Here is a 26319-nt window from a genome sequence, read left to right as displayed (position 1 = left end):
GGTAGTGCAGAGCCACAGTATAAAATTAGACCAAACACATGGCTTAAGAACAGGAGAACAACAAAGTGCTTGGGCTTTGGGATAGCGCTTCTGGATGGGCAGGCTCTCTTGTTTGCTTCCAGGAGTGTGACTGAGAGGGTGGAGGTGGATGGAAAAATCTGAATGGAGTAAGAGATGGGAACTTGACTTGGATCTGAGTTCACTTGGACTACTCAAGATTTCTGTGCATCCAAGAACTGGCATGAGAAGTAACTATGCTGGCAGAGTGCATGAAACACAATAGGGTATTGAAAGCATGCCTTCAATTACAGAACATTCCTTAGAGTTTGGAAGGGAGGGGAAATTGTTAAAGTTACGGACTTTGGAGTAAAACACAGTTCCTCTTGGGAGGCAGTGGATGTCTACATTCCCCCAGCTTTCTCAGAACAGAACAGGAAACCCCACTATGCCAGACAGGGCATCTGCGAGGGCGGGGCTCCCAGATGGCTGGCTCCACCTTCTAACGCCCCCGCCCCCCACTGGCTTGCGAGCATGAAGTGAGAGATATGGGGGCTCTTTGCCCACTGCTGCAATTCCTCCTCACTTGGGGTCCCCTCTGCCACTCTATTTCTTGACCGCCCCTCTCTGGCCACCATCCTCTGAAAGCAAGAACAGTGCAAATGGGGAGTGGCTTTGGTAACAGATGACAGGGAGGTTGTAAAATCTCCATCCCTCTTGAGCTGAGAAAGCAGTTGGCCAGGCATGCTGCAGGCAGGATGTACTTGGAGGCAGGGCCAGATGACTCAGTGAGAAGCCAGATTCGGGACTTTTTCCAGATTCTACCTCTACTACAGCCCTGCCTCCAAACCTCCTTCTCCACTTTTTGCTCAGCAGATATGTTAACAAATGCCTACAGGCCTGGCTTATGTCTCACTAACTCTTCCACAGAGGTCTCCTGGGCCTCCTTACACGGCCTTGTCTCCTCCTTGCTAGAAGGCACATCCCTCTGCCTAATCCCATGTCTGAATGAGCACTAACAGATTGGAAATCTTTGGAAGCTTTCCCTAAAACCTTTCCCCTTTTTAAGTCATCAAAACAGATTTCTCTGCCTTTCCCTTTAAAAGCTGTCCAGGAGTATTTTATACTAAGAAGGTTACACATAGCCATACATTGATTCAGGACATGCATGAATTTTTAATGGCTCAAGAAAACAGGATTTAGAACATATTCTTTCAAATAGAATAAGATCCCATAGATAATTGTAGAAATAAGCTACAGGGGCGCCTGAGTGGCTCAGTCAGTTAAGCCTCGACTCTTGCTTTCAGCTCAGGTTATGATCTCACTGTTCATGAGTTCAAGTCCTGCATTGGACTGCACTGATAGTGCAGAACTTGCTTTCTCTCCCTCTCTCTCTGTCCTTCCCCTGCTTGCGCTCTCACTCCCTCAAAATAGAGTTTACAAAAAAAGTACAAAGCTTTCAGCAGCCTTTTGGGGGTGTTGCTAGTTTTGAATTACAGTTTTTATGAATGTGAGGGCCAGGACACTGTCTTACTTGTTTAGGCATCCTCAGTGCCTCGCCCAGGGCTCAGGATGCAGCAGGAGCCCAAAATATACCGGCTGAATTATGAGATACAGCTTCCTCCATCCTAGATCTTTTTTCTTTCTTCTCTTTTAATATGATCTGCCTCTCCTGGCATTTAATATTGCCTATGATGAAATCCCTGCCTGACTATTTTATAACGTTCCATTATGTTCAAATTGTATTATGAAGTACGTAGAAGGAAAAAGATCATAGTCTGCTCTAAGATAAAAGAAGCAATTTTGTAAGAAAAAAATTCAAGTTAAAAACAACAACAACAATGTGAAATAAATTCCAGGACCTAGCTAATAAAGAATTTACTGGTAGAGCAATATTGATAAAAGACCGAATAGGAAGGGAATCAGCAGCTGGTTCATTAGAATAACCTTTCCCCCAGTTAGGTGGAAGGACAATCACAGGCGACAGAAGGAAACATAAAGTTGTCTGAGGGGGGAGGAGGTCTGGACCAAGCTTAAGTAAAAATACAACAAATATGGAAAGGCTTCTCTATTCTGAGATAAAAGAGGCTGAGGTGTCAGGGCATCAATCGATGTTTTTTCCCTGAACAGACAAAGGGTAACTGTGTTTCCTTGGGACGTGGTGCAAGGATTCGGGGGCACGAGCTGAGAGGACTGGGGGACTGTGGAGGGCAGGGATGGCTCCATCAGACGTGGGTGCCACTTACTGAAACGATTTCTCAGCAATAACTTACTCATTGGGAAGAGCAATACGACGTGAATGAGTGAGTTCAGGAAAGAACTAAGAAGGAAGAGACCACCCCAACACACCCCTTCGACCTCAGCTGTTCCACTGGGCTGACTCCATCCTGCCTGTGGCAGGTGAAATGGGAGCCATCACTTCTCATGACTTCTTCCTAAACAGAAAGAGGTAGTTATATGTGTGTAGGTCAAGGAAGCAATTTTGTTTTGGACAGGTGGATGCTGTTTTAGTGGGAGGGAAGCAGAATTTTCCTAAAGCTTAATTTTCGCAAGCCTCCAAAATGATATATTCCTGGTAGAGAGGGAGATACTGAAACTGGGGACATTTGTAGTAAATAAAATCATCTGCAGAACTAAACCCTGTCCTTTTTAAGCATTTTTGGCTTTCTACGAAGGCTTCGAGGACTACGACTTTGCAAGTGATGCATCAAGTGTGCTGGGGTTCACTCACAGGTGGAGAGACCCGAAGGGCTCCCACAACGTCTCCAGTCCCCAGAATAGCCCTTTATCTACCTGATAGGCCAAATCTCAAGCTCTATTATTACAAATCCTTCCTTTTGGTGTTTAGTCTTTGTTAAAATTCAAAGGACACTCGAAAGGCCTTGTGAACAGGTGTATCTTAGTGTGCACGCAGTTGTTCAATTTGTCTTCGGAGGAAGGTGCAGGTGCCAAAACCTTCCTAGCTTCCCGAAGGACTAGTAACCCACCCAGCCCTGTAATGATGGTAAGGTTTGGGAGTCCTCATGCCAGAACTGATTCTAGGCCCCCAGATAGATACAGGCTCTGTCTATGATGAAAATTTCAAAGGAACAAAATATCCTTTCCTTGAAATCAGTTGCGGTTAATGATGGCATAAGACAGATATTTAGGTTTCTGCTGGGCATAATTAAGGATTTGGGAAACTGTCATTATTTCTTTTAATTGCTATCTCAGGAGAGCATTTGTTTTGGTTTTTAAAACTATATCTAAAAGGTCCTGAAGGATAGAAACATCTTTTGTTTTTCTGATTCTCTTTCACAGGCACACACTGCATATATGTAATTAATCTGTACACAGAATGAATAAAAGGATGAATGAATACAGAGGTATGTTGACAGCCTGAGAGTGTCTCTTGCTGTCTGACCCCGACAACACATCACTGCCTTGTAACAGTTCCTCATTGGAGACGATGATGTATGATTGGAAGTACTGGTGGTCAGGTACTGCACTCAGGTTGCTTTCTACTTTCTGTGGTGTGTGACCAATAGGTGTATAAAACTTTTCAGCCAAAAGAAACATCTACTCTAACCCTCTTAATTTAGAGGTGCGGAAGATGAAGTTCACAGAGAACAGGTGATTTGCCCAAGGCCCCCAGGGTGCTCAGCAGCTGCCCTGGAGATAGAGACTGAGACCCAGGCCTCCGGACTCCCAGCCTCATCTTTTATTGGTTCATTTCTCCCTCTGACAGCTGTTGTGCTCACATTAGAATCTCAGTGAAGCCTTATTTACTAACACCTGCGCACAGGTCAGAGCTTGGCATGCTAAGCCTCTGCTCTCATTCGGTAAAATATCTGCACAACTTTACTGATAGAATGTGGCCGTGCAGACATGACGTGGTTGGAAAGCAACTTACAATTCTTTTGGTGTCATGACTCTTGAAATGTTAAGTTTGAGGATGAGCTTTCACATCTGATCTGACAGTTCGATTTCTACAGGTGCAAACTCATGATGATTCAAAGCAAGCAGAGGGATGGGTTCCTGGTTTGGCTTGATTCCAGAGAGCAAATGCAGTACTCTGACCTGGCTCCCAGAATGCCATCTCAACATCAAATGACAGATTTTTCTCTAACTGGGTTTGATAAATTTAATCAGTCCCGCATTTCATATACAAAGCCCTTTGGGGGAAAGAAACAGCAGCTGTAGCTTATCTCCTACCACAGACAATGAAACAGCCATTTCTTCTTGTCAAAAGTATGCAGTGAAATCGTCCATGTGTTCACAGTAGGAGGGCGACCACACACATGGAAACATGAAGGTGCTGGAAAGCGCTGCAGTTTTAGATGCAGTTTGAAATGCTTAGTCATTTCCTACTACTTTAGTAAGAATGGACCTGAGTTTTTGAACTGGGAGAGACCCAAGGGAATATCCTTGTACGCTTCTTCATTTCAGAGATGTGATGAATGAGAAATGAAGTGACTTGTTCCAGGTCACACAGCTGAGGACACCGGGCCCGAGACATGGGGGCTCCTGGGTCTCTCCCATCTAGTTCATGAAGAAACTGGCCAGCTCTCCTCTCTAATGCTGGCCACTCAGAATATCTGTGTTTCATACAGCTTGCTTTCAAGCATAGTCAGGAATATGTAAAAAGACACAATCAGAGAGGGGAAAGCTGGATGGGATGATGGGCAGGAAAGGAAGAGGTGACCAAACCAACCTATGCTCTTGTCCTGCTACAATTCATCCGTTTTATGGGCAGCTAGCTTGATAGATAGGATAGCTGAGGAAGCTGGCCAAGAAAATAGTTAAGGGTTACTGGAATCTTGATTAACCATTGTTTAAAAAAATGGAATCACAGAGTTTATTCTCTTGACTCTGCCTTCTACGGTACTGCGTGCTTCTCTGCGGAGATGAGGAAGTTCTGTCAAGAAAATCTATTTGGGTTTTGGGTCATTCACTTTCTTCTCTCACAGTACAGGGGCCTTAGTTGGTGACATAAAAACAGAAACTCAGGGCGCCTGGCTGGCTCAGTCGGTTGAGCATCCGACTTCAGCTCAGGTCATGAGCTCACAACTTGTGGGTTCGAGCCCCCCCGTCGGGCTCTGTGCTGACAGCTCAGAGCCTGGAGCCTGCTTTGGATTCTGTGTCTCCCTCTCTCTCTCTGCCTCCCTGCTCATGCTCGGTTTCTCTCTGTCTTAATAATAAACATAACAAAAATAATAATAGTAAATAAATAAAAATAAATAATAATAACAAAAAATTTAAAAACCCTTTATTTCCAATAAGAAAACCAGAATATTGCACACTGAAATTCATCGTTAAGCTTTAGGATGTGATAGAGCTTGATGGTACACAACCAGGTCTGTGAAATGTCTCTACTAATCACTCCTACATTTGATAGAGACTCATCCGGGAGAGAAATAAGGATCTCAGAAATGCCTGCTTCTGCCCAACAAAGTTAAAGCCAACACGGTCTATGAAATAGTTCCTTAGGTGACTTGATTTTAAATCCTCTCTAAGTTTCTATACACACATATGCCAATGCATAGAAAAATTTCTGAAAGGATTCACAAGGAATACTTCGGAAAAGGGGAACAGATAGTCAGCACATGTTTGTATGGAGGTAGACTTTGCTCTGTATTTCTGTACTGGGTATTTTTTAATGGATAAATATTCATGCATTTCTTGTTTAATTTTCAAAAATTCAAAAGAAATGGAAGAAAATTTACTTAATAAATTTGTTTCTGGTTACCACATTGATCACTTATGGAAAGAATGCTGGTCTAGGACTCAGTTTACAAACTAAAACTTGCCTGTGACATTGAACCTGAAAGGTTCTCTGTTAATTTGTAAAATGAGGTAGTTGGACTAGATCTTCTAGCTCCTTGATTCCATGATCCATCTGGGTTAATGGGAAGAAAATCAGTCTGAATTAGAAAAAATCTAAATTAAGTTGAACTAAGCAGACATTTCCCTTTTTACCATTTAGGTAAACTGCAAGTGCCTCCAAGTCATTCTTGCCATCCTGGTCAGGACTATGGAAGCCTCCCTTGCAGACTAGAAGAGCCAGGAGGGCACCCTGAGAGCACTGTGACGTGGGGTTAGAGCTAAAATGGTTTGTTGTGTTTCCCTCATTTTATCAAGTTGCTGAAACAAATTCCATGCTTTCATTTTTTTGTTGTTGTTGTTTTCGTTTTTTTTTTTTTTTTTTTTGTTTAATTCTCCCTTGTTGCATGAAAGAACAGCTAGGGTGGGGTGACCTTTTGTTCTCACTTTCTGAGTGTGGGTTGAGATGGAAAGCTGTTATAACAGAGGCCTTCCAGGTTCCAAGGCACAACAGAAAGACTACAGAAGGCAGATTAATCAGTCCCTATTCTAAAATGCAACAAATAGTAACTAGAAAAGCTTGGTAGAGACCTTTGTCATGCCCATTTCAGGGAATATTCTAACTTATCAGACTTGCTGTGGGAAGAACTGTTAAATCTTTCTGGATGTACTCATGCTAGCGTCCTGCTCAGGAGAGGGAAGCCTACCTGTGTGGCCTTAGAAGTACTCAAGAAGGAGACCGGGCTTTTGCCTTGGAGCTTCGGGGAGGTTCAGGGCGAAGCCTGTGCCAGGACGTCGGTTTGAGGAATCTCCTAGGAGACCTAGGAGAGGCTCAGACACCTGAAAGGACATTCAGGCTTGTCCAGGGTGTCTGCTTTTTGAGCACACAACTACCTCCACTGAGCGAGCACAAAGCACCCAATGGATGCTGTTAAAAGAGCACCCCGGAATCTCCCTGCCGGCTTTTGTTCTCCAGTGCTCCACCACCTGCCCCTGGAGTATTGCTTCCCTCTTGGGCTAACAGACTGGCCAACTGAAGCTGCTTGATGGTATGGAAATAAACTTTAATTTGTCCCTGTCTATATAATTCCAAATTAAAGTGGATTTCTATTGTTTCTCTATCTACAAAATAGGTGTAGTCAAATTTTCTCATAGTTTTCTGTATGTTTCTAATATGGCACTTTCTTCATATCACAGCTTCTGCACTTATTATATAAGATGGTGTAATCACAGTAATTCCTGTACTTATTATTTCAGGCACAAGTGTGGAATTAATGTGATTTTTAACATTAGTTTAAAGTAAATTTACTGTGCATTTGTATTTGATCTTGAGTTTAAAATGCAGCTTCTACTTATGCAAGCGGTAAGAGGAATGCCTATATTTTAATAAAAATAATAGTAAAAAACCTAATTTAAAGTAGATGGGAATTTAATCTCTTCAATTTAAAATCTCTTAGCTTGAATCCCTCATTAGAAGGGCTTCATAAAAACAAGCTGTAAACATTCTCAGTAATTAAGCATAAATATATGATCTATGATAAAGCTTGGCCCTTAAGCCATATATATATGCTTAAATACACAAATTATACTTGAATTTGATTCCCTCTTGTTAGTTTATTAGCTCCATCCTCCAGTGAAATGCATTTGTGTGTGCAATTATCTTACTCCTATACCTCGACCATGGACCATATTAAAAAATGTTTCTTCCCATAAACTGTGAAGTAGTCATTGATAAGCCACAGGGAACTTACACTATAACATGTCCTTACCAATTAATGCTGTTGACTTGGTTTATGAGGATTGAATTATTCATCAGAATCTTTTTATATCATGTCCCTACAAGCTAAGATTTAGAGACGTTACAGCACCAACAGGGTGAAAAAAACAGAATGATCTTACTTAAAAAACAGTCCCCTCAATTGGACCCCTGTACTTTCCACACTGCATAATGATTTGCCCATAAGTCCCGCAGTGTATGAACATGGAGGGTGCTCATGAACACCCCCAAGAAGTCCAAATTAAGATGAAGTTTTGTGAGATGGGGAAAAACACTGCCATGGGGTCAGACAGTGTGGGTTTTAATTGATTTACTTATGTCGCTATCTAGGATTGTGACCTTTGGCAAGACCCTTAACCTCTCTGGGATGGTATCTATTAATTCTGAAATGAGGGCTTGGCTTAGTACAGAGTTATGACTTCTTTCATTATAAAATTTCATTAGGACTCTGTAGTATTTGTTTAGAAAGTACAGAGACAACAGCTCTTATATTTTGATGCATGCTAGAAATAATCACAAAAAGTAAAGGAAAAAAAATGACTTGAAACATTCAGGAAATACTGTGTAATCCTCTCCCCACCTCCAAAGCCCTTTAGTTCTATCAGGTTTGGTATATGAAGTTTTGATCATTTAAAACATTGCAGTTTGTAATCAGAACAAGCATTTGCCAGATATAAACCAGCTGGAAGGACCCGTCTCCTCTCATGCACACCCAGAACAATGGCTGGTGTCAGGTACAACGTAGGAATTTCTGATCATACTCACGTGAGATGTGTTTCAACTAAATATTTAGGTAATATTTTAAAAGTGTTTTTCTTTACTTTGTATTAGAAGTAGAATGAACTATAATTAAAATGTTCTGTATCATGTCTTATTACAGCAAAATTTCATAGAGTTGTCCTCAAACAGCTGTAGTTCTGATTACAACCAAATACTTCGTAATTCTTCCCTCTCCTTTCTGTCTTCTGTCTACACAGGAAGGGGTGGTGGTTATTTTAGCACTGGCTCACGGACTGCTCATATCTCTAGTGGCTGACTTTCAATCATCTGGAAGAAGTCTGCTTTCTTTTTATTTAAGAATGACAGAGTTAATTGGAACTAAGCCCAGTCTTCATAGGTTTTCTTCTCTTTAGCAAGGTCCTTAGTTCCCTCAGTTCTTGATGCTAAGTTAGCAGGATGGTTGTAAAGGGGCTGATTTAAAGGTGACTGAAGACAGATGCTGAAGGGGAGGGTTTTCTTACTTTTCAAGGAACACAATTTAGGATCTTAGAAGAAGGCTTAGATCCCGCTCTGAGATGAAGGTAAGTTAATGCACAGCCTTCAACTTAGCAAGGGGGGAGGGGAGGGGCCTCTGGAACTGCGTGTGATGGTGTGTGTATGTGTAGAGAGGAGCAGAATGGAGTGCCGACTAGCTCTCCATGACCACAGTTTACTCCCACGGCTAATGGAAGGAGCTGGCTTGTGCTCTGTCCAGAAAAAAAAAAATACAAATTTAGCTGACAATGAAGATGTAAATTTCAGGTGAGGAAAAAAGGAGGGGATTGAAGGAAGCTGAGAATAATGAAGGCGATGAAAGTACTGTTCTTGTCTTTTTGGGAAAATGTTTGGTTTTCCTGGGTAAGGGGAATTACATAACTAAGAACAGTGCCCATAGCATAATCTCACTGGAGATATTTTAGGTCACAGCGAAATATATGTCTGAGAGCTGTCCAATGAGTAACTGTCATTGTTGTAAAAGCTATCATCCACACAGAGAAGACAGGTACTGGCAAAATATCGTTCTCTCAAATGTACGGACTCCATATAGAACTGAGTATTTCACAACCTGAATTGAAATACAAGAATGTAATTCAGAAATAACTCACCAGATCTGAAGCTTTCAATGTTATAAATTGTCATTTTCAAACATGGGCCATTTAATAAAACGCAACCCGAGTAACTAATAGCTGGTGCTGGATTTATATCCCATGCCACCATGTACATATGCATATATATATGCTGAAGACACAGAATGTTCTATGGGATTTGTCGTTTCACTTTTAACAAAGTGCTAAATCAGAACGGAATTACATTTTTCATACAATACTTAATGCGACTATATTAAACATTTAGTCACCTTTAATATAATTATTTAAGAGCCTAGTAGATGAAATTGTATTTCACAGAAACAAGGATAAGTTGAGATTGAGACACAAAGTATGTGCTCTGAAATCACTGGGAAGCACCTGTTCACCATAATAAAGATGGCCTAATTAAAGGTTTCCGACCTAATTAAAAATAAGGAGTCACATAAGAAATGGCTTTATTAGAAAAAACGTAGTGTACATGTGGCTAAATTTTATCATCGATATACCTGTTGGCTATTTTATAATTAAAATCTGATATAGGGCTTAAACTTCTTTAGAAGTTAGTGGCATTTCTTCCTATTCTGATATGTGGCTTCAGTAAGGTATGTGATAGATACCCTTTATTTCTTCCCATAATTACAATTAATCAATCAATCAGTAGTTTAGCACTGGCACAGAATATAGAGGGCGTTACTTAGGTAGTGCTTTATGTGTAAGAGATCCGCACTTCCAACCCCAGAACCAGGCATGGGTATGCCAGTTAGAGTCTTTAAGTCCCCTATTATCACTCAAGTCCCACATTATTGTTACCTAGTAGTCATGAAATGAATGTGGTCATCTGTAACCTGACAAAACCTCTGAGTGAAGTTTCTCTCTTCTCCTTTTATTTCCTGTTAGGTGTGCAACTCCAAGCAAATGTGCAGTATGCCGTATGGTTTTCAGTCCCTTTTCAAACTCCTTCAAGTCTGCGCTATTAAACTGAGACCACCACATCAAGATAGAGTCTGTCATAGGATTCCCTGAAGCACAGAATGAGGAGAAGACTGAGCAAACACGACCCGGGAAGGCACCAGTTGAACCAAGACAACTCTGTAAGACAAAAACACACAATCGTAAGCATTCACATGTCACCGGCAGAATGGCACCTGTGTGTAGGGAGCAATCGCTGTACATTATTCCCAAGCACTTACACTAAATGCATCATGGGAGGCCTGGAAACTGGTGTTCCATAAACAGTGGCGATCTGGAGTCTGGGTGATACATGCGATGTATTATATCGCTTTCATGTGGAATATTTTAAATCAATATTATTAATAACTTTTCGTCAGTTTAACTCATCTTGACCTTGGTGGCCAAAAAAAAAAAAAACAACAACAAACTATTCCTTCAGAGAAAAAAAAATCAATCACCTTTAAATGTTCATTTGCTATTTTTAAATGCCCTCTATCACTATCACTCTTGTCTCTGTTTAGAAATATCTGATGGGTTAGAAAGATAAGAAAATGACCTGAATTTTGAGATAACATTTTTCGATTTTCTGGGACAGAAATATCTAGTTCTCAGCAAGTAGTAATGATTGTAAAACAGGTTAGAAAACATATGAAAACAAATAAAGTAAAATATAACAAATTAATCCTAATTCTACCCTCAGAAAAACTACTGTGAATATTTTAATTTATTTCTTTCTGTTTTCCCTCCCTACCAGCATAAATGATATGTATGATGCCAATTATCTGAAAACCTACAGGAATCCTCTAAACAGGCAATTCTGCTGTGACTTGATTTACTGGTATCAAGAACATGCTTTTCAAAACTGCTCGCTCATGAATTCAGGGCTTGCCCACCGGCCAATCCCAGCCTCATGCTACCAAGACACACCAGCTCACGGGCTGCCCGTGGCTGCCTCCTCTGGCTCCAGTGGCCGTTGAGCTGTGCATTTGTTCAGCTTCCCTCTCCCCAGCCCCCCTTGGCAGGCAGTCCTGAGGCTCTGGGAGCACAAGGGAGCAGCCCCCTGGCATGAAGAGGTTGGTTGGTGGTGGGGATAACGTCCCTAGTTTAATGTCTATCTATCTATCAACTTCAACGAAAACAACAACAACAACAACAAATGAAGGGGAAAAAGCCCCCTGGTACATTTTTTCCCTTTGGGCACTGCTATAGGTTTATATTTTCCTTTTGTACTTCTACAGAATACTAATAGTGCCTTAATCTTCAAAAATCATCCTAAAGATTTCTACACTGCTGCTTTAGTTCAATCCATAATTCATATGGCTAAAAGAGCAATTTATGCTCAGGAATGGAAATCAGAAAACCGAGTGGTAAGAAAAGGTGCTGAAATACCTTTTTTTCCTGTAATATGCTTACAAAAGCAGGCTCCCCACCTCTCAATTTTTACATTTTAAAAGCCAGACATGCTATTCTATAGCATACAACAAAGACATATATTTCAATGGTATTTCTATGCAAAGCTGTATCTGTGCTTTACTTGGATTGAGTATAATCTAAACACCCAGGAAGGCTGTGACCCCTGGAATCTTGTCTTTATTCTGGTATCGCCTGAAACGACACACCAGCATTTTCAGCTTTTATATTAACCATGTAGCTTCTGGATTTCTGACGATAATTTTAACAGGCAAAAAGAAGCAGTAAAAAAAAAAAAAACAATGAGAGAAAAAGCAGTAAAATAGAACAGCATACTGTTTATATTAAAAGTGAAAATTCTGACTTTAAGGTCAAATTTTAAGCAAGAGCTAAAAAAAAGTATGGTACCTGACAAAGTAGTCTATAACAACGACATTTTCTAAATCTTAAGAGATTGTATTTTATGGGGAGCTGGAGTCACACACATGTAGTCACAACCGACTTGTGCTTGCTCTCCTCAAATCTAGAAATATATTGAATATTGCCAAAGCAGACCTTTTATTTCATCACAGTTGTAAAATTATTCCTTCTCCCTGGGTTCAGATGAAACCTATAAAAATGCCCCATAATTGCTGTTTAGTGTTATGGTTTACGGTTGGTTTTTACTACTGTGCCTCTCTCTGAAAAGTCAAGGCCACCTTTTAATTAAGTTCACTTGGCTCAACCAACTGCAAGTGTTCTTCAAAATTATTTGCCATTTCAGAAAGCAAAAAGATATGCATCTATACATTTTCCCGCTGAAAACCATTCACATAAACCACACCTAGGTGCTCTAATAAGCAGGAAATGCCTTGCTTAAAAGTTTGACATGACCTTCCCATAGCAAAGTCACCTGCTGTCCTTCTGTCATATGACGTAACTGAACCGACAGAGTCCTGATTCATTGAAACTTTCTTAAACCTGACACCTTTTTAAAAGGAGCACAGTTCTCTAATATTCCTTCTCTTGGTCTTTCACTAGAGAAAATGTGAATCCATTCTACACATCTGCCTCTCTCTCTTCTTCTGCTGGTTCTCTGCCATTTATTACATACACTGCATCCTGAGTACTCCCTGCCAGTTTTACAGTTTGGACGCGTGCTATGCTATGTTTTGCTCGGTGAAGTGGGCTCTGCACCAAATGGTGAGGCTCTTCTGGGATTGATCTATTTGGATTTTGCTCATCCTCTTACTGTTTTCTTCTAGATGCACTCTTTTACTTTTCATCTCACCTTTACCTTTAATGATGCTATGCTTTTGTTTTCTACAACCTTCGAGTACTTGTCTGGTCCCAGGTCCCTCCAGAACCAACCTTCTACTTTCTTTGGGGATTTAACCTGAATTATGATGATTGAACAAAATCGCTTCTATTCTCTCTCAAGAGGAGCCTGCTGACATCATGGTTTCACGGTATAATGCCCTGTTCTCTTCACTCCACCTAAGTAGCCAATGGATCTGACCATAACGTTGTATAATTACTCCCTACATATAAAATTACTCCTCACTAGTCCACATCCGGTGAACTTGTTCTGGTAACTACCAGTCGATGCCTCCCCCTTCAGCCAGGCTCCTGAACCTTTTGAGCCACAATGCAGCCTCAGATTCATGAGGTCAGCTACTTCAAAAATAAAAGGCCTGAGGTGTTTGGTTTATTTAGCCATAACCTGCTGCAAAGCTTCTAGAACAAAAGACAGCAAACAATACAAAGTTCAGAACAAGCTACAAACTATAAAGTAGAACATGAGAATATATTTTAAAGCATATAAAGAACATAATGGCATCCTCAAACTGATTTTGTCAAAAACTCATTAACTCTTTAAAATGTCAAAACATACTGAAGTGGTTTTTTTTTCCCTGAAGATCATCTTGCTGGATTAAAATTAATCATTAAAGTTTTATTTTTTTCATAATAATCATGGAGACTAGGCAGAAACCTTTAACATCCACACAGATGTGTATACAAACATGTGATCAGAAACCAAGCAAAAAGAGGGAAGATTTTCCACCCAGCTAGATAAATCCTTGATTATATCAGTGACACAGGAATTAGCCGAAACGTTGGTGTTTCTTCTGTTACCTATGCCAGAGAAACAAAAATATATGCTTGTACCTGGACACTAGGAATCTGCAAAATGGAGGTGAGCACCGACTGCAGTTAGTTCTAGGGCACTTGCTCCAGACTCCAGTCTCTGCTGAACAAGGTGAAAGCTGCAGCTGGACTAGCAGTGACACAGACCCTCTACTGGCCAAGCAAGATGGTCAGGACTATACGGGGCTCTTCCATGGTCAGTGTGGGGGTAGTCTCTGCCTTAAACTGATTAACAAACATATGTTATGTTTAAGAGGCCACATGCAAGAGGTTTCTTGGAGGATAACATTATCGGGCTTCTCCTGTTGTTGTTTTTATATACTGGGAGCACGAAACTATTTCCAGAGGCAGAAAAACACACGCTCTACCAGCCTGCAGGGACCACTTAGCAGAGCTGTGTCCATGAGCTGGAAAATTGTTTCTATCACCTGAAGGGGCAACACAGCTATCTCTCATATTTCACCATGCAAAACGGGAGGCATTAAGCCTCTTAATTTCAGCTGTGGCATCCTGAAGTGGATTAAAGCTGATGTATAATAATTGTTTATTCTATTTGGAATTGTTTGTTCTGTTTAAAAAAACACGTTGGAAGCAAAGACCTTACTCTAACACCTCCTGATGGCATTTTCTCTAATGGAAACACATGTTTACAAGAGGACTGTCAACAGTGGTCTGGCTTCATTAATCTCTTTCTCTTTCGTATGAGTAACTGACCTCACATCAAGTTTAGGAAAGTTAAAACCTACTTCACCTGCATTACTGATGGATGAAAATAATCTAGTTTGTCGTTAATTATATATATTAAGAAATTAACATATCAATCATTTGGATGCTTTTTTCTGTTAGGTGAAAATGCTATGCTAAAAGTTGTTCAAAACCCAGGCCAGATTCTGTTTCATCAGATTTGAAAGTTTCAAAAATGTATTTTCCAGTCAAGGTGGTTATCGTGGCTATTGTTTCAATTATAAGCCTGTCGAAAAGTTTCCTATAAAATATTAGGCTTCTCAGTGTCACACTTTAGAGCATGTCTTACATTTGAATCTTACAAATTAGATTCTTCCATGTACAAATTATCCAAATTTACTGGTATTTGGTGAGCAGTTAAGAGAAAAGCAACGAGGAAAAAAAGCGTAGTAATAATAGATTGTGTATGATGAGGAAATAAAATAGGACATAAGCCTAGTAGAAATTAATAAAAACTTTACATTCAAGAATCACAAGTATAAATCGTCAACATGCAAGAAAGAATGCTAGATAATTATGCTCAAAATTTCCAAAACAGTGAGACAGATTTTGGACCAGAAAAGAAAGAGGATCAGAAAAAGCCAAACAGCTATGCAAAACGGGAGTCATTACAAACCCAGGGATCCCAACCTCCGAGAGCCTGCCTTCAGCAAGCCCAGCAAACTTTCCAGCTGTCCCTGCGGTGGCTCCTCCCAGCCCTCCAAGGTGGCTTTAATGTTCCACTCCCTCCTGAAGCCCTTTCTCCACTACTTCCCACCAGCTCTTGACAGATGAACAGCTTCCAAGCAGAGGTGCCTTCAAGAAGGAGCTCCTTCACAATCTCCCCGGGAAACGTGTCTGCTTCTGTGCCCGTGCACACTACTTCCTCTCCGAACTCCTGTCTGAACACCCGAGTTCAGGGCCCCATCCCGTCCTCTCCTGTAAGGGTCTCCCTTTTCTTCAAAGGTGTGCCCCCTGGGTTCTCACTTCAACCTTCTTTTCACTCTGTGCCTGTGCTGACCAGCTCACCAGCCACTAGCCACGTGCAGCTATGTAAATTTAAGCTTACATTAATTAAAATAAAATGGCAGAAAGTCCAATCCCTTTCTCACCCTAGCTGCGGGTGGCTAGTGGTCCTGTACTGGACAGCACACAGAGCACTGCCACTGGACAATGCTGTTCCATACCTTCCCCCCACTCCTTGGGTGACCTCTCATTCATCTCTAAGGCTTGACACCACAAATCTACCCCTGACATTAATTCGTACCTTATGTTAAGACAGTAGATTCTAAGTAGCTTTTAAAAAGCAGTATACCAGTGGTTCTCAACAAGAACCCCTGTATTAGAATCACTTGGAGGGTTTTTAAAACTACAAATACAGGGTCCCGGTCCGGGTTAATTAAACCAGAAACTCAAGGGAGAGAGGGTGCATTACATCAGGCTACGATGCATTTCAAGAAAAACAAAACGGAGGACCTTTTTATTTTTTAGGGACCTGAAAGCTTTGTCAAAGTAATTTGCTTTGGTGAGAATTCTCCATATAAATTCCCTATACACCAGTGCCACAAGCCTCTCTCGTAACACATTTAGATAGTCAATAAAAAGTCAAATTTCTTACCTGTGTGATAAAATGTAAGGAAAAATAAAAGTACTCCCATGAACATATTACTTAAAAAAGTGACAACTCCACAAGTAATTCCTTCTGGAACTGGGTAGACAGTCTCCACAAAAAGCTCAAAAAATATAGGTATACTGCTATTCAAGAACACTCCCAGGAGGATGCAGGAGGCGTATAATGTCACTAAAATAAAAACACAAAAACATTTTAGTTTCAGGGTAGCAGGAGTGAGTCATATCAGATAGGTCTTCTGGGTATTCTCTTTCAGAAGAATCAACTCTGGAATTTCATGTCTTTTCAGTGGTAGTTGATAAAGCTTGACAAAGCCTCACGTACCTGTCAGCCCTCTGCTCAGGTTTTGCGGAGTAGATACGTGAAGGTTTTGTTGCTAGATGACCACCAGTATTTGCTTTATCGTTTCGGTTTGGACTATTTCAAAGCACAGAAATGATTTCACCACTGTAATCATTTCACCACTATAATATAGAATTAAAAGAGTTCTTCTCCCTCAGTCAAACCCCTCGCAGACAGAGGTTTAGATAAAATACAGCAACTTAATTTGAAATCTAAACTCCTTCTATAATTGTAAAAAGAACTTAATATCTAAGAATAAATGTAAGAAACATGAAGTGTTACTAAAAATTATAATTCAACAGGACTGGGTAGTAATTGTCCTCAAGTACTAAATAAAAATGTTTAGTATGTAACTCCTGGATAAATGCTAAAAGTATAACTAGTCTTCAATTTTGGAATGAGTTTTATGTCAACAGTTCTTTAAAAAATATATAACTTTCTATAGGTTAACTAGAATTTAAATAAAAATTTAGAGAAAAAATATCAAAACTATGTAACCTTTTTTGGAAGATAGAAAAAAATTTCACCCAGAAATGTATAATAAATAGTGGTTAGGATCCCATGTTAGCAATAAAAAGCCCATTATCCCTATTCTGTGGTGAAATCTTTGAATAAGGGCATTATTCTTATTCTTAGAAGAATGTCTAGGGAAACACACCCCACTCCAGATAATTGTTTCATAGCTACAAACCTTCATTATTTTAAATTTGAAGGTGAAAAAAGAACCAATGAAAGAAAAATGATATCACATAGAAACTTAAAACACATCCCTTTTAGACTAATAAGCATATCATACCCACAGATAATAATGAGTAGAATTTTTCTAAGCCTAAGGTTATCAGGAAAATATTTTTTATTTTTAAGAATTCTTTTTTTAAGAGAATTTCTGAAGATCTAATTGGCTTTATTAAATTGTTCATAACTGGGCAGCATCCCATCTAGCAAGTAGAAGGGAACTCCTGTGAAAACATTTTATTTTTCCCTGAAAATATTTTAAATAAAAATATTTGTTAAGGAAAGAAATTCTTTTCTAAAAATATTTACTTATTTATTTTGAGAGAGGGAGTGTGCAAGCAGGGGAGGGCCGGAGAGAGAGGGAGAGAACCCCAGCAGGCTCCATGCTGTCAGCACAGAGCCCGATGTGGGGCTCGTTCCCACAACTTATGAGATCATGACTTGAGCTAAGATCAAGAGTCGACACTTAACCAACTGAGCCACCCAGATGCCCTGGGAAAAAATTTCCGTATTGGAACCTCAACTTCCATTTCCTCCTCTAATTACACTAGCCTTTCAGGATTATAAAATATTTAGTCATTCTAATAACACAAATAGCTGGCGATTATACTGATTTTCTCTGACTGGAGACACATATGAAAAGAGAGGACAAAAGGATGACCATGAATAAAGAACACACTATTCGCTAAAACAGTGACCAAATTATTCACAGAATTAAACAGGAAGCATCTATCTGATAGTTAATAAATACCATTTAAAATATGAAGTAACTTCCAAGATCCTTAAAAAACAAAACCCCTTATGCTCACTATATATTTACTAGATACATATCACAGAAACCAATCAACATATTCCCTTTTGCATGTGACTCATTAGTGCCACATTAGCAAATGCAGGGATGGAATATCACTGGTAGCTTTTCTAGCATACTCTATCTACAGAACACTCTATGATAATTTAACGGTCAGTCAGTGGTAATCGGAGCAGAGATGGCTACTGACCCAAACACACATGAGTCTAGGAGTTCAAAATAAGAGAATATTGAAATAAATGACAAGAAGAATCCAACTCTTAAGAACCGGGAAGTGCTACTTTTAAAGATTCACAAACCACTAAAAGAATCAGCTGTTTTTAGGAAACACATCCAGAAATAATCCTTTTGACATTTTAATGTCTGAAATATAACTTCACATGTAGTTTGTAATCAGGCAAGTCAAAGTAAAAAATTACCCACAATCTGTGGGTAATAGAACAACTGCATGTTGTAAAAGAAAGAATGATAATGTAATGATAAGGATTTACAAAAAGAGGACTATCAGTATGAAGTCTTGAAAAGAGGGGTTTGGTTTTATTGATTTTTTTCAAGCAAAAAGTACAAAAGAAACACACACACACACACACACACACACACACACACAGAGGATTTCTCAGAGAAGTAGAGCCTGGTGAAGCAGAGACCCCTGTCTGAAAACTCTACAAGATCATGCAACTCCCTTGGTTTCATTTCATGTTCATTAAGAATCTTCTGATTTTGGTTTCCTACATATCTGAATTCTAGGAAGGGAAGAGAGAATATTACTGGAATGATAAAATTTCTATAGTAATTAAACATTGCTGATAGAACTATAAATAGTTCATCTTCTGATAATTTGAAAATGCCTATCAAAATAAATACTGTACTTACTCTGACTCAGCAATTCCACTTCTAGGTATTTATCCTATAGCTATGCAGGTAGAAGAATATAGAGAACACTCATTACAATACTGTTTGTAGTATGAAATGATTAAAACGAGCTAAATGTCCATCGATGGAGGTTGGTTGGTTAAAAATTTACCAAACATCCAAAGATGTATTATGCAACTATTAAAAATAGAAGTAGTTGTCTATACTGATATTAATGATATCTAAGGCATGTAAGTGAAAAAGGTGCAGAAAAGTGTGTCATCTTTTTAAAAGGAACACACACACACACACACACACACACACACACACACACACTGTTGTTTGTAAGTTGACAGAATTCTCTGGGAAAATACCCAAGAAACTTCAAAAAAACTGGAGGCCACCAGAGGGTAGACATTTTTTATTGTATATCTTTTTCCTATGATTTGAATTTGAATTATTTACTTTGTGCATATCATAACTACTTAAAAACAACAGAACTGTATTATAAATTAATGAAATAGCAGTTGATCCAACTCCCCCATATGCAAGTTTCTTAGCTCACTGATTCAAAAATGGCTATCACTGGGTGGCAAGACCCCTAGACCTAATGTCTACACCTGGAAGCCATATAACTCAGTCCTTGTGCAGAATCCTGACACAAATATTCCTACTTCATTTTATAAGAATTCCTATTGCACACAGGATAAATGGGCTGAGATAGATGATAAAACTTCAGAGGCCAGTAATCAAAAAGCAAGTATTCTCAGGGTGCCTGGGTGGCTCAGGTGGTTAAGCATCTGACTTCAGCTCAGGTCATGATCTCATAGCTCATGGATTAGAGCCCTGAGTTGGGCTCTGTGCTGACAGCTAGGAGCTTCAGATTCTGTGTCTCCCTCTCTCTCTGCCCCTCCCCCATTCATGGTCTGTCTCTCTCCCTCTCAAAAATAAAATAAACATTAAAAAATTAGAGAAAAAGCAAGTATTTTCATTTAATTCTTTCACTCTTGGTGTTTGCTTCTTCTATTATGTAAAAATGATGACCAAGAGGTTGTTTTACACTGGATGGATGTGCTGAAATCACTTGTCAGTGCATAAAGAATAAAAATAGTTTACATAGGAAAGGGTTAAATTAAGATCTTCATAATCAGAGTGGGAAAAAGTAGTTGTGTCAGGACTGATTTCATATACTCCCCAGTGCTCTGGGACATGCATAAAGTAGAAGCACAAAGAAGATTTGAATTTGACTTCCATAGAGTCTGATACAGTATCTTTATACACTGGTTTGGCAGATCCAGTGTGTGAATGTCATCTATGAAAAGTCAGGCAGACAAGATAATTTCCTGCTCGTCAGAGAGGGCTCAAACTACATAATTGTTAAATATTTCTATGACTTTCTATAGTGCTGATACTAAAATTATAATAAACTGCCTTTCAATTAACAAGTCAAGGTAATTTGGCAGAACAAACACAATGCTGATGCAGAGTTTTTTCAAAGAAGTTAATAAAATTTCACAAGCCCACAATTCAAACTGTGAAAAACAAAGTCGAATGCAGCACAGAATACAGTTACAATGGACGTATTTCAAGAACATGAATTAGATCATAATCCTGAAACTACTACCTCCCCCACTCTTGCTCCCAATATTAGTTAACTTTAAGGAGATAAAACTGTGTATAAATACATTTTTAGTAACACAAACACTCAAACCTTAGGCATTATAAAACAAATCACAAAATTTCAGATAAGAACTATTTCCATTCAACACTTAATAAGATTCTCAAGATATCATTAATAACTAAAACAATTTCTAATCTTGGATTTACATAATTTTTAAGACATTTTTAAAACTGCTCTCAAATATATTATATTTGATCACCTTATTGACTCTGAAGCAGGTAGAGAGCATTTTACAGATGAAGTGACCAAAGTTCTGGAAGTCATAATGACTTATTTAGAAACAATGTAAATTAGCTTTGCTAAAAATACCATTAAGGGGTACAGAATCTAGCACGAAGTCACTGTGTCAGACTGAGAAACAAAAACAAAAAACAAAAACAAAACCAAAACCCCAAATAAGACTTGGTATTTCTTTTATTCAACTGTATTAACACAAAAGGCATGCTTCCGTAATCCGTGTTTAACACTAAAAGCTGGAAGTGATTGCACTTAAGACAGGTGACAAAATGAAAAACCCAAAAAGTTACAAAGATGAACCTTAATCATAATAAATGTAAAATGGGTTCAAAAATTATTGTTTAAGTATATAATAGGGAAAACATAACGTTTTTCCAAAACCATTTATCAGGTGCCTATTTTTTGTAAGCTGCTGTGCTGGAACAGTAAATAGGACACACTCTATCCTCAAATGACTCCTAATCTAAAGAAATATGATCAACACCTATTGGCTTAATAGCCATTTGTATGCACAGTGTTAAGAAAATAATTATACTCATTATACTTCATTCTTTTTTCAAAAATTAAAAAAAAAAAAAAAAGCTATGTCTAACCATGAGAAGCAAGGGCCTACACTATCTGGTGCTGAGTACAGTAGGAAAAGTGTGCTAGAATTGATTAGTGATAGGTTTCAAGGAAAACCCTGACATGTATGGTAGGTTTAGAAGACAATGACTGTGTTGGTCAGAGCTGGGAATCCATGTCTGATGAGGGCAGCCTGTGAGCACTGGTGGATGTTTAGATTAAAGCTAAGGCCAGATAGGACAGGTTAGCACTTTGAGGGTGTCAGTGGAAAAGGGAGGGAGCTAACCTGTCCTGAAAGTTGAGTTGGTCCAAATCAGTTCTCTCCATAGCAGGAAAACTTCCAGGACCCAGAGCTGATAAACAGTGGGACACGGAATGGCTTTCTCATCCAGGTATTCTGGTTGCAATGAGACGGGCGTATCTCTGGACTTTAATGGAAGCGACTCACTTATTGAATGATAAATTATATCAGATGATAACTGAGGTTCACTTAAGTAGATCAATAACAAATAAATTTAGGTAGAAAGCTTAACTAATATATTAAAAAGAAAACTTTTATAGGTGCTTCTTGGTAGATATGAATAAATGAAAATCTATTTACAGTTTTGTTAAGAAGTATTATAAATAAGAAATAAGGAAGATTATAAAATAGCACAATAAATTTTTATTTAAAATATTATTTTAAAAATAAGTTTTAAGGATTAGAACCAAGAAATTTCCCTAAAGAGTTGGTTTATAATATTAATATACTTTATTGGATACATTTTATTATTATGCATGCTGACTGAATTTTATTTTATGATAAGTTAGGAAAGTTACCTGGGAATTATTAGATTAGACTTTTATTAAAAATATTTCTACAATCTAAATTAACCTTGATATTGTATTTGAAAATACTCCTTCAGGAAATAAAGACACATGTCTAGAGAGAAACTAAACATGCACAATATGTTTACAGTTTTTTCACAGGTTTTGGGGGTGCTGAATATACAGAGACATACATGTGCATGCACACACACACTGGTTTAACGTTTCTATATAGTTGACCTGTGCCTCTCTTTTCAGCCTCCGATTTTCTTCCTAAAAATGATTGCTATGGCCTTCATGATCTGCCACTGATTAAAACATCCAGTACATGAAACCGTGGTTTCGAAGGAGAACAGGGCATATTTTGCTGCAATATTCATTAACGGCAATGATTTTCTTTATGTTATTTTGTGTCCCTTGTTTAGCCTCTTTGTTGGCATAGGTTAGTCCTATAAAGGCTGACAGTTACGTTTAGAGTCTCTTATGGCTAAAAGGCAAAGTAGTTATCTCACAGAAACGAAGAGCAACTAATAATCCTTTGAAAAGTAGGCCCAGAGTACAGACTGGTTGTACTATCAGATATCATAGGTATAGGCTGATCAGTAACTTTAATTTCCCAAAGAACTACTTACAGTTCTACAGAAGGCAACGCACAGTTGCATCACGGAACACTGATCACCTGCATCAGCCCTCTATCTTCCAGAAACAGTCTGTTTACAGACTCATTTCTCTTCTCGAAAATCTCCAGGGATAAACATTATATGATCTTGCTCAATAGGCTCTATCAACATTTCTTGCATTTACAGTTTTTCACAAATCCATTCTCTTCTTTTAATCCACCTTCCAGTTTTTCCTTCTTGATCAGTCATGAACATGAGTAACAGTCACTTCTAGTTCATAAAGTTGGAAAGAATAAAGTCATTTACCTTTCTTTCCTTAAAATCCCTAATTTAAGAGTGTGCATATCTTTAATCATACTCATCATCCCTTTCTGACTTTTCTCATTTCCCCTCCATTTTGGGGTAAATGTATGTTTTTATTTCTTTGCATGCTGTTAAAATGGGACATAATTATCTTAATAAAGGCAAGATACATCAAAATATATTGAAGATCACTCTCTAGCCTATACATGTCATGTGCGTTTCAATACAACCGAGTATTTTTTTTTCCTCAAATACCACTTGAAGTCAGCTTGTAGTCACTTATCCTTCTCAAGGGGCTTGTGTCTAGCTTATCTTTCCCCCTTACTCTCGACTCTATTTCTGACTTCGCCACTGAGGCCTTCCAGTAACTTGAATTAGATAAAGAACCTCTCAAGGCCACTTCTGCTAAAACTCAAATTATATTGTTTCAGCAAACTCAACACCAAAGTGCTAACATTTTTCAAAATGCCATTTTCAAAGCATTTAGCTGTTCAGTGAAAAATGACTGTGTGAGTTGTGGCGAACAGGGCTAAAGTCTACTTTCCAGATAAGGTGAAATGCATTTTCATAACTTTGTATAGAGAATAAGCTTCAAGATTTTTAAACTCACATTATCTAGTCATGCATTTATTTGCCTTATTGAAGATACTTCAATTAATAAACATATAATACAACTATAAATACTGAGTCTCCTTATGGAAATAAAAGTATACTGCTGATAGCCCTTAAGGGGATGTATATAAGCCAAGGACACATATTGAAATTGTGCACTTTTATGGGGCACCTGGATGGCTCAGTTGGTTAAGCCACCAACTCTTGACTTTGACTCCTGTTGCGATCCCAGGGTCCTGAGATTCAGCTCCGCGTCAGGCTCGGTGCTGACAGTGTGGAGCTTGCTTGGAATTCTCTTTCTCCTTTTCTGTCTGCCTCTTGCCCTCCTTGTGCTCGCTTGCTCTCTTTCAAAATAAATGAACATAAGAAAAACCCCAGTGCATCTTTAGATAGAATGGAATGATCCAGTTTTTCTTCCATAGAGACGGGAACAAGAATATCAAGATCAGTAACCACAAAATATCTCAACAGAAGGTTCTAGCAGTAGCAGCACTTTGAAACATGGCTTGAACAAAATTAACTAGCTTTTACTTTGTTAAGTCAATAATTATAACTAATACATACATTTTCACTTTTCAGGTAGATTCCTCTGTTATTTAAAAGTAACAGAGGAATACTAAATTTACTAGAAATAAGAAAAAGACTAGATATTTTCCTCATGAAAAAAAGAATGACTCTGGTAAAAAAAAAAAAAGAAATATGAATTTACCATTACTGGCTTTAAATATCAGTCTAAAGGTCTAGATTTGTCTATAATTAGATTTTGTAGTAAGTTCCCTTTCATGAAACCTCTTTTACTTAAAAGGAATTAGGTCAGATTCTTACAAAGGCAGTAAGAATATCTGTGACAGATTTATTCAAATTCTCTGTTGTTCCATTAAAATGTGCCCTTTTGCATTTCTACAGCTAGTGCTGAATAACAAAGAGTGGCCACAGTTGCCTTTACTTGCAGTAAGTCATATCTACTGAGATTCAAATGCAGGTGGGGCGTCTGGTTGGCTCAGTAGGTTAAGTGTCCAACTCTTGATTTTGGCTCAGGTCATGATCCTGTGAGATGGAGCCCCGTGCCAAAGCAGAGCCTGCTTGGGATTCTCTCTCTCCTCTCTCTGCCCCTCCCCTGTTCTCTCCCTCAAAGTAAATAAATAAACTTAAAACAACAACAAAATGGAGGTAATATACACTTCATTCATTCACTCACTCATTCATTTGTCACGGCTGATGCCAGGTAGTGGGTTGAGAATTGGGGGTAAGAATTTATAAGGCACGAGTCTATGCTCCAGATTTTCAGACTGGTAGGGAAGATAAGACACACACTCAAGTAACTATTAAATGGTATAGGGAAAGAGAAAAAAGAGTCCCACTATGATCACTCAGAGAAGGAATGTGAAAAATCTAGTTTTTGTGTGTTTTTAAAGTTAAAAATGGAACTTTTGGGGGCTTTCTTTCTTTCAAAAGTTTCTAAGTGATATTCAAAAACTGACTTGCAATTAAAAATAGCAGTAGAATTTATAAATTCAGTGGTTAAGATGGCCACACAAACTCAATCTTTCAATTCTGGCTTTGATTTAATTTAGAATTCTGCTTTCCTTTTTGTCTGACATAATTGCTTTCAAGGACAGATTGGAAAAACATAGTCCTGACCAGGGTCAATTATATCAATTTTCCCTTAAGATTTAAAAAGATATATATTTTCAAATATATACTTTTTTTTCTGATTATAAAACTAAAACATGCTCATTGTTACAAACTTAGACAAAAAAAGAAGGTAAAAAAGGAAACTCATTCTTACTGCCACTTTCCAGAGATAAAACTATTAATTCATCAAGTTAAATAGAAAGCACATAAAATAATGACTATAATATCTTATAATGAATATTCTACATGCAATTCAAGGGAAAAATGTGTTCATTATGTACTCTCAACTTTGTTCTTATAAAATCTAACAGATGCATACAAAAATCTTAGTGCAATGCTGTAAGAGGAGTTGTAAACTAAAATTATTCTACCAGAATGTTGTGCAACTGCTAAATTACGAAATTATACCAGAATAAAGTAAAATAAAAAATTCTGGCCCAGAATACTTGCCAAAGTTGCTCAAAACTCTAACGTAGGAATGTTAGTATACAAAAATGCACAGTACCCAAAACTCTGGACAACTGGGTTTTATAGGCAAAGCAATGAAAATTAAAGAGAAGGATACTGGCAGGATGGTACAAAGCAGAAATTTCCAAACCTTCCTTTGCAGCAACATTAGTGCCTTAATAATTTCTTCATGGTGCCCCAAGGCCAAAAGAAATAGCTAACAATTCTGTTAATTACATAGTTAGGCCCAAACAATGTAATAAACAAACAAGCATACACACACACACCCCCTAACCACCCTAACAATTTGGTGGCTATTTAAAAAATAATATCTAGATATTGAAAAAAATATTTTTATTTCATTCTCAAATCACCACAATTGCTTACTAATGAGATGCATGCATCTGAT

The 26319-nt window shown here is 38.4% G+C and overlaps 1 protein-coding gene across 1 annotated transcript in view; it reads right to left on the bottom strand.

The window, feature by feature from the left end:
- Window positions 1-5228: 5228 nt before the first annotated feature.
- SLC49A4 (solute carrier family 49 member 4) overlaps window positions 5229-26319 on the bottom strand; it is an 80779-nt gene continuing 59688 nt past the window's right edge. Inside the window, exons 8-9 of the mRNA XM_029939447.1 lie at window positions 16253-16435; window positions 5229-10512 (exon numbers count right to left, since the gene is read on the bottom strand). Of these exons, the coding sequence (XP_029795307.1) occupies window positions 10397-10512; window positions 16253-16435 (299 nt within the window). The 3' untranslated portion in view covers window positions 5229-10396. The remainder of the gene's footprint in view (window positions 10513-16252; window positions 16436-26319) is intronic.

Source organism: Suricata suricatta, chromosome 5, assembly GCF_006229205.1.
Source record: "Suricata suricatta isolate VVHF042 chromosome 5, meerkat_22Aug2017_6uvM2_HiC, whole genome shotgun sequence".
In the NCBI taxonomy this organism is placed as follows: Eukaryota; Metazoa; Chordata; class Mammalia; order Carnivora; family Herpestidae; genus Suricata; species Suricata suricatta.
This window is presented reverse-complemented; position numbering and strand designations above follow the sequence as displayed.